This window comes from Myodes glareolus, chromosome 23 (assembly GCF_982192425.1).
Source record: "Myodes glareolus chromosome 23, mMyoGla1.1, whole genome shotgun sequence".
In the NCBI taxonomy this organism is placed as follows: Eukaryota; Metazoa; Chordata; class Mammalia; order Rodentia; family Cricetidae; genus Myodes; species Myodes glareolus.
In genome coordinates, this window is record NC_142048.1 from 14319452 (window position 1) to 14332627 (window position 13176).

General features: G+C 41.1%; 1 protein-coding gene across 3 annotated transcripts in view; it reads left to right on the forward strand.

The window, feature by feature from the left end:
- Nucleotides 1-1839: 1839 nt before the first annotated feature.
- Clcn3 (Cl-/H+ antiporter 3) overlaps nt 1840-13176 on the forward strand; it is a 74340-nt gene continuing 63003 nt past the window's right edge. For 2 of the 3 annotated variants that reach the window (XM_048455727.3, XM_048455730.3), the window contains exons 1-2: nt 1840-2188; nt 11574-11749. In XM_048455727.3, the coding sequence (XP_048311684.1) occupies nt 11590-11749 (160 nt within the window). In that variant the 5' untranslated portion in view covers nt 1840-2188; nt 11574-11589. The remainder of the gene's footprint in view (nt 2189-11573; nt 11750-13176) is intronic. The other variant, XM_048455733.3, reaches the window with a different exon arrangement.

Consider the following 13176-nt stretch of genomic DNA (forward strand, 5'->3'; position numbering starts at 1 on the left):
AGGATGAATTGAGTATTCCACAGCAGGCAGGCTGTTCAGGCCTCCCAAAGACATCCATGTCTGTCTAATCCCTAGAAGCAGTCAATAAGTTAGTTAGAGGAGGATTCTATTTATCATCGAAGGCTTTGAAGATGGAGGAGTAAAGGAGCCAAGTATAGTGATCTCTAATAATTACAAAGAGCACTGAGGTTGATATTTCTCTAGTGCATCTAGAAGAAAACCCAGCCAGCCTTGGCTTTAACCACTGACCTGTGTTTTATCCTCTAAGAACTCTCGTAGAATACACCCGAAAAATAGGAGGGCACTAGCACCCCCCCCCCCCCCCCCCCCCCCCCCCCCCCCCGCCATGGGTTGGGGAGATTGAGGGAAAGTCAATAAAAACTCCTCATTGGGAATTATCGCTACTGGAAGATCATTCGTGCTCTAAGTATCCACGTCACAGCACGTACGTTATGCTGTGCCAAGGAGTCGTTGCCTTCTCTTTCCACTCAAGTCGCATGAAAAAAAAGATTTTATTTTTGTAAATCTGGAGGTAGAACACAGTGCCCCTGGTATGCCAAGGAAGCCCTGTATCGCTGAGCCACAAGCCCTCTCCACACAAATTTTAAAATAAACATTCTCAAAAATTAATGTATAACGTATTACAGAAAAGCAAAACAAGTAGCATTTTCTTGTCTAAGAGTAATCTTCCGTGAAACTAAAACAACACAGGATTCTGTCATCTTTATAGAAGACTGACTAGCTGACTCTAAGTACTGTCTAACAAAAACCTAGAGGCTTCACATCGGCAAAAAAAAGAATTAGGCTATAGGTTTGCAGTGAGAGCCCAAGTCACACCCAAGGCGGTAAATATGATCATCAAGATAATACATATTCATAACATATTAAATATACATGAGACACAACCACCTCACGTTTTAATTCTGACACCCAGTGGCGACACCCATATTGGTCCCACAGGTCCTGTTCAGTTACAAACTCTGCACCCTTTTTCTTCACCAGGCTGGGCAAGCACGGGCCGAGGCCAGGCATTTATGTACCTTCCTGCTTGTCACAACCCAGTTCCCTGGGCAAGGGGAACAGGTTTCTTGTGTATTGAGACACACGACAGGAACCCAAAATATAAGACCACGTGGTACATTAAGATTCTTTTAAGAATTTTTTTTTTTTGAAATGCGTGATTTGGATTTTTAAGGATTTTTCTCCTTGCGTATTTTAAACGTATAACGTGCGACGGGGTGTAAGGCTAGGTGACGGTGACACCGTGGCACACACCACCACAGGCCCCGCAGCACTTGACGCGGGTCTGGAGGGAGTCGTGGGTCCCACGCTCGCTTCAGCCCGCTTCGGTTTCTCACGGTGCGAACAGGCCGAGGGGAAGCCAGGCTTCGTCGCGATGCCGGGGACCACCAGTTCCCGAAGTCGCCTCTCTGCCGGGGCCGCCTGCTGTCCCCTCACGTGGACGCCGGCAGGGCAAAAGCGAAGACGTGAGTGACGTGAAAAACACGCGAAACTAGACGTGCTCCCCGGCGACCAGGAGTAGCCTCGGCCGCTCGCCCAACCGCTCTGCCGGCGGCCACGCCCAGTTCAGCCATCCCGACCAATAGGAACTGACGTCCCTCCCAGCGCGGCCCTCGGAGGAAGTGCTGGGACGGCCGGACGCGGAACGACCGTTCACGGCAACGCGGTGACGTCACGCGCGTGCGACGCACCTGTCGGGCTCCGACTCCCGCAGCTTTGCTTCCAGTTCAGCGGGTCAGGGCCGGTCGGGTGCGGACATCAGAGCCGGCTTCTCAGCGCGGGTGCGCTCGGGGCGGGCCGGCTGTCTGGAGGGTGAGGCTGGAGGGGGCGGAGGTGCGAGAGCCGCGCTGCTCTCCTCCCGTTCAGTCGCGGTCCCTGAACAGCTCCGTGAGCCTGGGCACTCCAGTCGGGGCAGAGACAGGTGGACCCGAGGGCCCGCTCGAGCCGCAGGCTTGAACTTCACCCAGGGACCAGCCTCTGCCTGTCCCGCCTGACCGCACAAGGGTGACTTCCCCTCCGAGCCGGCTGGCCGTGAAGTCCGCCGGGACCCGGCAGCCCTGTCCCGGTGAAGCTGCCGGGGCGGCTGGCGCGCGGTCTCAAGCAGATGCGGGGTCCTCCGACAGCGCAGCCACCAGCCGCCCAGCTTGCTATGCCTCTGTGCTGCGAGGTGAGTCACCAGCTGCCTGGTGTCACGCCTGGGCAGCGGTGGACCGCGAGCTCGGGCTCTGGCGTCCTCGTCACTTGGCACAGTGGTACCTACCTACCTGGTGTCCATCCCATTAAAATCTCTCCCATTTCCTCCAGGAGCCGTCAAAGGACGTGTAAGAACTAGAACTAGGTGCCAGGACAGGATCAGTCTTGAACTTGCCCAAATTTAGCAATAACATTTAGTTTTTCTATCTTTAGACTTACGCATATCAAATCTTTTATGTGTGTGTGTGTGCGCGCGCTCGCAAATATTTGCGTGTTGGTAGTAAACTTGGCGAACCGGAGGTTACTTTGGAGAACTTTTCATGTGGTATGCTTTATTTAAAGTATGGCATTTTAAAATTAGTGTACAAGGAAGTTAATTACATATTCATCAGGTGTATTCTAATTCTAAATCCAGATTTCTATTTCCTTTGAAAACAATGACTGTTTATGACAACTGGGCCAATGATGACCATGCCTTTTAATAGCCCCCCTCTTTGTGAGTGTATGTCTAAAGCTCAGACATTCAGTTCTGCAAACTTTTTTGAGCCCTTGTATTCAGTGCCTTCTTTACCACAGTGGCTTGTGTATAATTGACACTTTATAGATGTGCTTTTCGCCCATGAAGAATTTGCATGATTATTTTCTTTGGATCAGTGTTACAAACCTTTGTAAATGACTTAAAAACAGAATTTCAGTTGGAGTGTATTTCGGAAGTCCAATGCTTATGTGTATGTTGTTGACCAGACTCAAAAGGTGCTGCTTCTGCTGATGTCCTATTTAATATGGCTCTAAAATCAGGCGTATGACTTATGGGTAGTTTCTCAAATTGAATAAGTTTAGAAATGTTCATATGGTGTTGGCAGAATTAGATAGCATTCAGCCTCCACCCCTTCCTCTCTCTTTGCTACTTCAAAGACTTTGAGCGGCAGCTCCAATTATTTGAAGAAGTCAGTATGAATAACTTAGGTCATTACTTGGAAGTAGTGCTGTCTTATGTACCTCGTGAAGCCTTTAAGGAATTAGCCTGCTTTTGAATATATATCGTTCGGAAGAACAGATTTGTTAAACTTCTGGTTTGTGGTAGAAAAATGGCAATCGTCCAAGTCATGTTGGTGATAGACTTTCTGTTTCCTGTTGTGACATGTTGGTAATAATTTTCAGACCTCTCCAGAAGCCAGATTTGATCTCTGTGGTGGGTTGCATATTAAAGCTGTATCCTGTGGGTTTGACCACGATCCTTGCTTTGTGGAATTTCTAACTTGCTTTGTAGTCAAAATTGTCAGAGGACACTGCTTACATATACATGCATACACACACATATATGTAAATTGAGTACTTTCTGTAAATTGAGTACTTTCTGTGGTTTAGGGTGTGTGTGTTTGAGAGAGAGAGAGAGAGAGAGAGAGAGATACACACAGGGAGAGCACTCAAGTTTTCACCAATCTTACAAAGTAGATACATTCACTTTGTCCGTTTAACGGGTGTGGAAATTTGAGAAAGAATTTAGTTATTATTCCTAAGGCCCCACAGCAGTAAGTGTCAGAACTGAGACTTCAGCGGTGCCATTCCAGAGCTCTTGCTTCCAGTCCTCAATGGCTACACTGTTGAAGCTCTACTAGGTGACACTCCACGGAGGAAGGTGGAGTGCGACACGCCACCTTAGGTCCCTTCTTACCATTGTAGAAACGCTTGTAAGTGTTGCTTCTGAAAAGGGAAGTGTCCAGCACTGCCATTTTGATGAACTTTATGCTAGTCTTTCTGTGCACAGCTGTCTTTGTTTTTAGGCATTCAGCTGCAGTTCTTGAAGTGTCCCTTAGTTGAGTATTACGTGTAGGGAGACCCTGCCACCTCGTACAATGTGAACCTCAGAGATTTGCCTCAGCTGGGAGGGATGAGAGGGCTTGAAGAGGCCTAGTAAAGTCATAAAAACTGTTTGTTTTTAAAGTTGTGGTCTTCAAAGCAGCTTTTAAACTGGGTTATTGTTTTATTTTTTTATCCTTCTTATTATGAGTCCTATACTTGCGGATTCACCTCCCCCGCCCCGTCTTTTAAAACCTATGCAGTGCTTAATTTTCCCTTTTCTCGATGCTTGTTCTTGTTTTAAAATTGTACTTAGGTGTGTATATTTGAGGCACAAATGGTGCTTTGGTAGAAGTATCCATTGTGGAAACATTAAGCCAAACCCACACAGATGACTTGTTGTTCATGTATGTGGTGGAAACACTGTGTGAGGTGGCAGTGTAAAGGCCTGCAGCTTATCATGTGTGGCCGTGCTCTCTGTGCAGTTAGGTCACTAATTGCCTAGGTAACGAAACCTGTACCCTTTGACCGGCACCCTCCCCTGCTTCCAGACTTTCAAGCCCTGAGATCCAGCATTTCTACTCTGCTTTTGAACTGGACTCTTAGATTCCAGGTGTTGGTGAGATCATGCAGTGTTTTTTCTGTGCTTGGTTACTGTATCTGTTGATAGACACTTATGTTCTCATGTCTTGACTTTTGTAATAGTATTTGACTTAAAAGAATTTGTGACATTAAGAAATATTCTTCAGGGAGCTAATTCCTTAGTTTTTTGAACTAAAATATATAAGATGCAGTTTCGACATGACATGCTAAGTAAACAGTAACAATGAAAAGAACCAAGTAATGTTACTTTTAGGAGACTATTTAGATTATTGTTTGACCTTGGAATGTGATAAATTCTGTCTTCATAACCCAATGGATCTAATCAATAATCCCTCCCCAATTTATTCTTGCTCTTTTGTCCCCCATCCTTTAGGACAAAGTTTTTTAGAACAAAAATTTTTTAAACTTTTTGGCTTTTAAAAAAATATTTATATATTTTATGTATACGGGTGCTTTGCATGTACATCTGCACACCAGAAGAGGATGTCAGATTCCATTATAGATCAGACAGTTGGGAGCTGCCACGTGAGTACTGGGAATTGAACGTAGGACCTCTGGCTAAGAAAAATAATTATATAAAAATAATTTGAGAGGTTAATTTTACTTTGGGTACTTATTTTTAAATTGAACCATACCCAATGCTAATAGTCTTAATATAGTACATTCAATTTCTGTTGTATAGTGATTTCTCTGAATATTCTAAATCTTAATTTTCCTCAAAAGACTGCATATTTGTATGTATGTGTATATTATACACACACACCCACATATATATTACAATTTTTCTTTTACATTTACTTAAGAAGAAAGGCTCCAGATAGAGAGAGGAGAGAAAATGAAATGGGGCTGAAAATGACGAAGCTTCATTATATAGGTACATGAAAGTATCTATGTTTATGTTTATAGTTTATGAAACTATAAAATTAGAAAAAGATTGCTTATTAAAATTGTTCTTAGTTAATTCAAATTATTAAATTCCTTCTAATGTGTATAAATTTTAATTGTACTTTAGTATATAAATATCACCTTCAGTGATACCTCAATTTGACGTATCTCAAACTGTTTACTTAAATTGCAATTTGTACCTAATTTCCACTTTCTACTGACCTAGAAATAAAGGTTGATTATTTATTAATAGCTAGTATTGATTAGTAATTAGTTTTGTTTCATTTCAGTTTAGTATTTCTTCCCACTTTGCTTTGTAATCCCTTGATAGAAAAGGAGGAAAGCTTTCCCCTCAGTGTGGGATCAGATGGGAAGAGAATGTGGGGATCCTCCTGAAGGGGATCCAGTGGATCTGCCGCCTGGTGTCTGCTCCTGTCCTCATGTCCTGGGATGGTGACCTAGAAAAAGGTCCACCTGCTTATTCTGTCTGTTCCTCTACTTCCTCCTTTCATTGACTTTTCTACTTCTAGAAGGAGTGAAATCTTTTTATTAAATGTGGAGCAGAAACACAGACTTCAGAGTTATTGCTTCATTTCTCCCTAGTTCTCAATAGATCAGATTTATTTTATTTTTTATTTATTTATTTTTTTTCTTGAGACAGGGTTTCTCTGTAGCTTTGGAGCCTGTCCTGGAACTAGCTCTTGTAGACCAGGCTGGCCTCGAACTCAGAGATCCGCCTGCCTCTGCCTCCCGAGTGCTGGAATTAAAGGCATGCACCATCACCGCCTGGCTCTAGATCAGATTTATTAATCTTGTTTCTGTGTGACACCTTAAAAGGTATTCTTTCCCACTTTTACAATGGTTGAAAATTCTTTATTATGGCTACTATTTTTGGTGCTGGGATTAAACTCAGGGCCTCGACTATGCTAGACTCTACCCTGAATTTCATCCACAAGTTGATTTCATTTACTCCACCTTTTCTGCTTCCATTTAATCCGACACTCTCATTCATTCATGGTTAGGCTTTGGTTTCTTTCTGCAGCTGTTCTATAGCCTCTCATGAGTTTTATTTAAGTCAGTATCTGTACATATGTTTTTTTAAATAAATATTTTGTTTATTTTTATTTATGTGCACATTTGTCTGTATGAGGGTGTCAGATCCCTTGGAACTGGAGTTACAGAGACAGTTATGAGCTGACATGTGGGTGTTGGGACTTGAACCTGGGTCCTCTAGAAGAGCAGCCAGTGCTCTTAACTGCTGAGCTATCTATCTCCCCAGCCCCCTCTACAAGTATTCTAAGGTTCTGGTACCATAGACTGTTATAAGTATTTCATGGTGGGAGATTCATTCCTTGACAGAGTAAATTTGAGAAACATTTCATAAATTTTATTTATCAAGTTAATGCTCATATAGGTTTTCTCAAGAACTTCTTTAAAAAATATTTTTAGCTAATGCAGTCTATATCGTATGATAAATTTCCCAAACATTCTGAACATTAAGACTTTCTCAAAGCTAGAAGTTCATGTACCTACTTACAGATGCTTTTTCTTGTCTCAGCTTGGAAGTTCAGGTCATGCCACTTTTTTCCTCAGGTAACCCCTCTCACCCCCAATTTTATGTACCTTTTTTTGAGACTCAAGAGTATCTCAAAAAAAAAAAAAAAGGAAGGAGTGTCTTAGGGTTTCTATTGTTATGAAGAGACACTATGACCATACCAACTCTTATAAAGGAAAATACTTAATTTGGGTGGTTTACAGTTCAGAAGTTCAGTCCATTATCATCATGGTGGGACATCGTGGCGTGCAGGCAGACATGGTGCTGAAAAGGTAGCTGAGAGTTCTACATCTTACACAGGCAGCAGGAAGTGGTCTAAGACACTGGGCAGTGTCTTGAGCATAGGAGACCTCATAGCCCGCCCCCACAGTAACATAACTTCCTCCGGCAAGGCCACCCCTCCTAATAGTGCCATTCCCTATGATCTCGTGGGGGCCAATAACATTCAAACTACCTCAAAGAGCTTCACATTGTCTACCACAGCGAGATGGAGTCTTTTCCTCTAAGCTTTAAGTTGTGTTATTGGTCAGGTTCTGCTTTTTACTCTAAGAATACAAATCAGCTACATAAGAAAATACTATATCTCCCTTGAAGATAATATTTAATGTTTGCTGAAATTTAGTGAGGCCTGTAAAAATATAGTATACAATACAATTGCTTTAGTAGTTACATCAGTTTTTGGTACTTTTTAGCTGTACTATAAATATTTGTGATTAAATGATTATTTTGAAATCATTAAAATAATTGTCACATTTTAATGTGAGACAAGTATAAACATAAGTTTTTTGTTTTTGAAAATTTTGTAAACATATATATATATATATATATATATATACTATATGGTGAAATATGATCCTACCTATCCTCATTTATTCCTTCTAATACCCTCCATGTCCTCTCCAACATTCCTATCTTCCAATATCATGTCTGCCTTTTTATGGGTGGGTGGATCTGTATATCCATCTTTTCTACCTTACGTATCTCTACTTAGTGTTACCCATATGTGTGTGGGTGTAGGACCATCTCCTGGAGTATGGCAGAAATCTACCAGTGGGTACATCCTCACACAATGGTTCTCTTTCTCCCAGCAACTATTCATACCCACTGCCAACAGCTTCTTAGTGAGGGGTGAGAACTGGAGATGATCTACCCCATCTATATTGGGTAGATTTGGGTGTTTGCAATCTTGTACAGGTCATATGTAAGTAATCACGGCTTCTGTGAGTTCCTGAGTGTGATTGCCATGTCTTAGACATAGGAAAGCTTCCATAGCGCTCCTCCCCATCCTCCAGCTCTTCCTGTGCCTTAGTGGTGTGGTGTGTGTGTATAGCTGTCCAGTGTAGGGCTAAGTACTCAGTCTCGTATCTCAGTACTTAGGTTTTGCATGTCTCCATTACCTTCAGCTCTGCACAGGTACCTTTATAGGAGAAACAAAACTTGATTGAGAACCAGGAAGCTCCCTTAAGTTACCTGCTTGCAGGGTCTTCGGGAAATCAGTCTAGGAAGTATTTGTGTGTTTTAACAAGAAAAGTAATATTCATAGAGGAAAACTGATGAATTGAATTTTATCAAGATTAAATATTTTTGTTATGTGGTAGACCATCCTGGGCTACAGAATGAGACCATCTCACAAAAAACAAAACAAAATAAACAATACTCAAATTGAATACCTGATATGTATACCTGTCCCGCGCTACCGTCTCGCCAGCAAGAACCACGCGGTACACATAGGATACTTCTGCAGTAAAGCTTTAATGCCCCTTGGGAGAGCGGGCATCAGCCAACATGGCGGAGACCCAGATAAGATGGAACCCATCCCTTATATAGGAAACAGACCCTGCTTTGGACGTGTCACTCTTTGATTGGTTCACTGCCCATTATCCCAGATGATGCCTCGGGAGTAGGCAGGGACGCAGCGGTAGAGAGTTACCAAGCACGTGCGCTGGGATTAAAGGCGTGTGCTACATCACCTTGAACTCACAGAGATCTGCTTGTCTCTGCCTCCCAGGCATTGGGACCAAAGGCGTATACTACCACGCCTTGAGGTCACAGAGGTCAATCTGCCTCTGCCGCCCAGACATCAGGACTAAAGGCGTGTACCGCCACACCTTGGGGTCACCGAGGTTAATCTCCACCTTTGTTCCTAGAAGCAATGGAGAATGTGGTCCGGCCCTCCACATATACCACATACTTTGCCAACCATTGACTATGTAGTGAAAAACAACAATTGAGCATTACTTGCCTTCAAGATACATTCTAGATCAGAAGATCAGTAAATTAATAAAATCTCATAAAGCTGTGGTCAGCGCTATACAATGGGAACTAAAAGAACTAATAGAAAAAGTTAACATAGGCAAACTTTGACTCAGGTACTAGGGGAGACTTTTTTAACTTATTTAAATTTTTTGTGTCTCATATGTTAAGTGGAGAGAATAATAGCTCCCATACCTTACTGGCTCATATTTAATACACTTTTGTAGAGTGTAATGAAAGCGCTAGAGAGATGTGTTTACTGCCTAGAGTGATGCTTTTGTTTGTTAGTTGTTGAGTTTTGAGATGGTATATGTTCCTGAGGTTGACTTGAACTCTGGATAATCCTGCTTCAGGTTCCTTCAAGAATGTGCCAGATGCCTAGCTAATTAATGAATATTTGATGTGAGGTTTGAAGAATGAGTAGCAAGTTAGATGAAGAGGAGAGGGTGTGCTCCAGATCAAAGACATATGGAAGGCTGTGGGCCAGGAGGCAGGTAAGGTCCTGATGGGACTGAGAAAGTGGAAGACGAGTGGTCTAGAGTCTAAAAGAGGTACACGCTGCAAAATGAGGCTGGGCACTGGACAGGGACTGCCAGCCTGGGGCTTCTCTGCTTTGTTAAGGAATTTGTCTCTTAAGAAATATGAAAAATAATAATTAAAATATTTTAGTGCACAAAATAGGTATAGATTACTAGTCACTCTCTCCTTCCTTCCTTCCTTCTTTCCTTCCTTCCTTCCTTCCTTCCTGCCTTCCTTTCTTTTTTTTTTTTTAGGGCTGGCTGCAGTATAAAGATCAAGTTAGAGGCAGACAAGGTACAAGGTACTTGTGCAGAGAGCATTAGAAATTTATTACAGCACACTAGAATTTATCTCTGAAATCTGATCATCATTACTGTATAGGAAATATGCTTGCAAGCTACCCTCTACTATACAAAATTGATGTAAGTAATACATTAACACTCTTAGTATATTATAATAGGTTCTTTTGATAGAATAAATAATCACGGCATTTTTAAAGTTGCAGAACAGCAAATATTTCTTTGTAATTTATTTTCAAAGTTGTTTATCTCAAGGCCAGCTTACTGTTCTTGCAAAGGGTATGTATGTGTTGAAAACTGAAAACATTTCCCTTTGAGCTCAGCTGAGTGGGAAACTTGGTATTTATTGCCTGTATTCTGTTCCAATAACTGTGCTAGGTGCTTTAAGGGAATTACATCATAAATTAGTTTTAAAAAGATAGCTATTGTTTTAGTAGTATATGGTTTTCTAAAACCGAGCTGTAGTTTCTGAATACCTTTGTTGTTAAGATACTGTTATGCTCGTTTTTCATGTACAGAAAGAAAAGTACCAAGGAGGTGACATTGTCTAAGAACTCTTGAGTCTTCGTTGAGTTTGGGAACTTTGATTCTTTCATGTTCTGTGTGTATAAGCCTTACTAGTTTGACTCCCTCTATGGTTGATGAGTCCCACACATGTCAGCATACTTATAAATTCTCATCCTGTTAGTGAGCCTGGAGTAGACGTATTAAATGAGCTGTACGGTGGTGGTGCACGCCTTCGGACGCAGAGGCAGGTGGATCTCTGAGTTTTGAGGTCACCCTGGTCTACAGAGTGAGTTCTAGATCAAACAGAGAAACCCTGTCTCGAAAAAAAGATGTAGGAGTATTATTTTGGTATGTAAAGAATGAAATAATAATTTGGTTTTACCTACGTTGAAAAAATGAAAAAAATTAACTATTTTCAATTTTTCCTGGTTAATGTTTGACCCTGTGCTCCAAATACTTAAATATTTCAAGTTAATTTGGAAGATTTTAACTTACAATGTTAACTTTAAAAATTAGGTAGTACTTGCCTGAGGTAAAATCCCAAGGACTTGGAATTTCAGCCATTTGCTGTCTTTCCTGTGGGTCTTTCCCTTGCAAAGTCCTGTCCTGTCCATGCACACATAAGTGATTGCATACTCTTGATTCTTCCCCGTCCTGTGCAGCAAGCTGCACACTGTAAGCGCACCTCTGCACTTGATAGATTTAAACTTAGAGGATCTTAAGATTGTCACAGCGCGGCTTGAAGGAGTTCTCTCTTTTTGACACCTGCGTAGTAAGAATTGAACCATTATCCCTCAGCACTTAGCATAATAGAGGGAGCCTTTGTTACAGTGGCTGGTCTTAGTATAAAGACTGTAGCTTTCATTTTGTAATGTTAGAATACATGATTTTTGTCATATGTTGGGAAAATGTTGAAGCCATTTTCCCCTTTTTTCCAGATAACCAGGCAGCTAAATGGAGTCTGAGCAGCTGTTCCATAGAGGCTACTATAGAAACAGCTACAACAGCATAACAAGCGCCAGTAGCGATGAGGAGCTCTTAGATGGAGCAGGTGCTATTATGGACTTTCAGACTTCTGAAGATGACAATTTGTTAGACGGTGACACAGCAGTTGGTAAGTGCAGCATGTCAACTGAGAATTCTAGTCATGACTATCTACCAGTACATATGCTCTGAGGCTTTTGTTTTGTTTTTTTTTGAGACTAACATTTGGGTAACTTTTTAAGGCCAAGGTAGACTCACAGAACTTAAAATTAACCATTTAAAAGTATCCTTCTCAGTGACCTTATTCATAGTATTATCCTAAAATATTTTTACTACCTCCAAAATCTCCAATATTGAAGTAAATTTTCAAATTTAAGTATAATTTAGAGAGGTATGCAACCATTACATTGATCTCATGAAAACAGACGTCTGCAAAATAAACAAGTTCTGTAATTTCCCTTTAGTTAAGATACAGCATTACCTAGATTCCTCGCTTCTTACCCTAAAAGGCAACTATTATTTGATTTCCATTTAGATTGATTTATGGGGTATTTACACTTTCTGTAAGTGGGGTCATAATGTAAACTCTTATATCATGTTTTTAATTGTGTTTTGAGATTATCTGTGTTGTTGCATACGGCAGTGGTTATTTCCATTGCTGTGTAGTTTTTCATTGTGTAAATATACTGCAGTGTAGTTATTCTGTTTATTTCATTGTAAACTTTAGCTTTTGCTAATAGTACTGCTAAACATGTAAGTGCATATGATTTAGTGAAGAAATCTAACGCATCTCGAGTTATACTTAGTGTGCAATGCCTAAATCTAGAGTGTGCGTGTGTCAGCATCATCACGTACTGTCAGGATACCCAACATTGTGGTGTGCTTATTTCTGTCTAGAGTGTGTGAAAGGTTAGTTGAACATCTTTACCAAGTACCAAAGTATTACCAATTTTAAACATTTTAACTGTTCTCTCATTTTGAGCTTATATTTGATGACTTGGGAGTTGAAATGCACTTATATGTTGACTTGGCTTTTTAGGTTGCCTCCAGAAGTGCTAGGTCAGCCGGCCCGTTTTATAGAAGCCCATTATATATTCTGATTTTTCAGATACATTTATTGGAAATGTCTTCTCTTACTCTGAAGTGTGTCCTTTCATTTTCTTAGTGAGATGTTTTGGTGGAAGTCATTGGTTCTAATGAACTCTAGTTAGTATTTTTCTTTGTTCCTACTTTCTGTGTTCTTGTTAATGATTCTTCTAAATTGGGTACACACATGCAATTCCAGGTGTTGAGACTAGGATAGAGAATCTAAGGCCAGCCTGGTTTACATAGCCAAAGTCTGTTATTTAAAAATAAAGATTTGACCAAAGATAGTATTCTGTTTTCTTCTTGTGCCATTCATATTTAGATCTAGAATCTTCTTGCATTTAATTGTGTGTAATGTGAATAAGAATTTAGATATGTTTTGTCCCATATGCATAACTGGTCCAGTACCAAGACAGGCAACTTGAACTGTTAATCAAAATGACGCACACTTTGGAAGATAGCTTGGCAGTT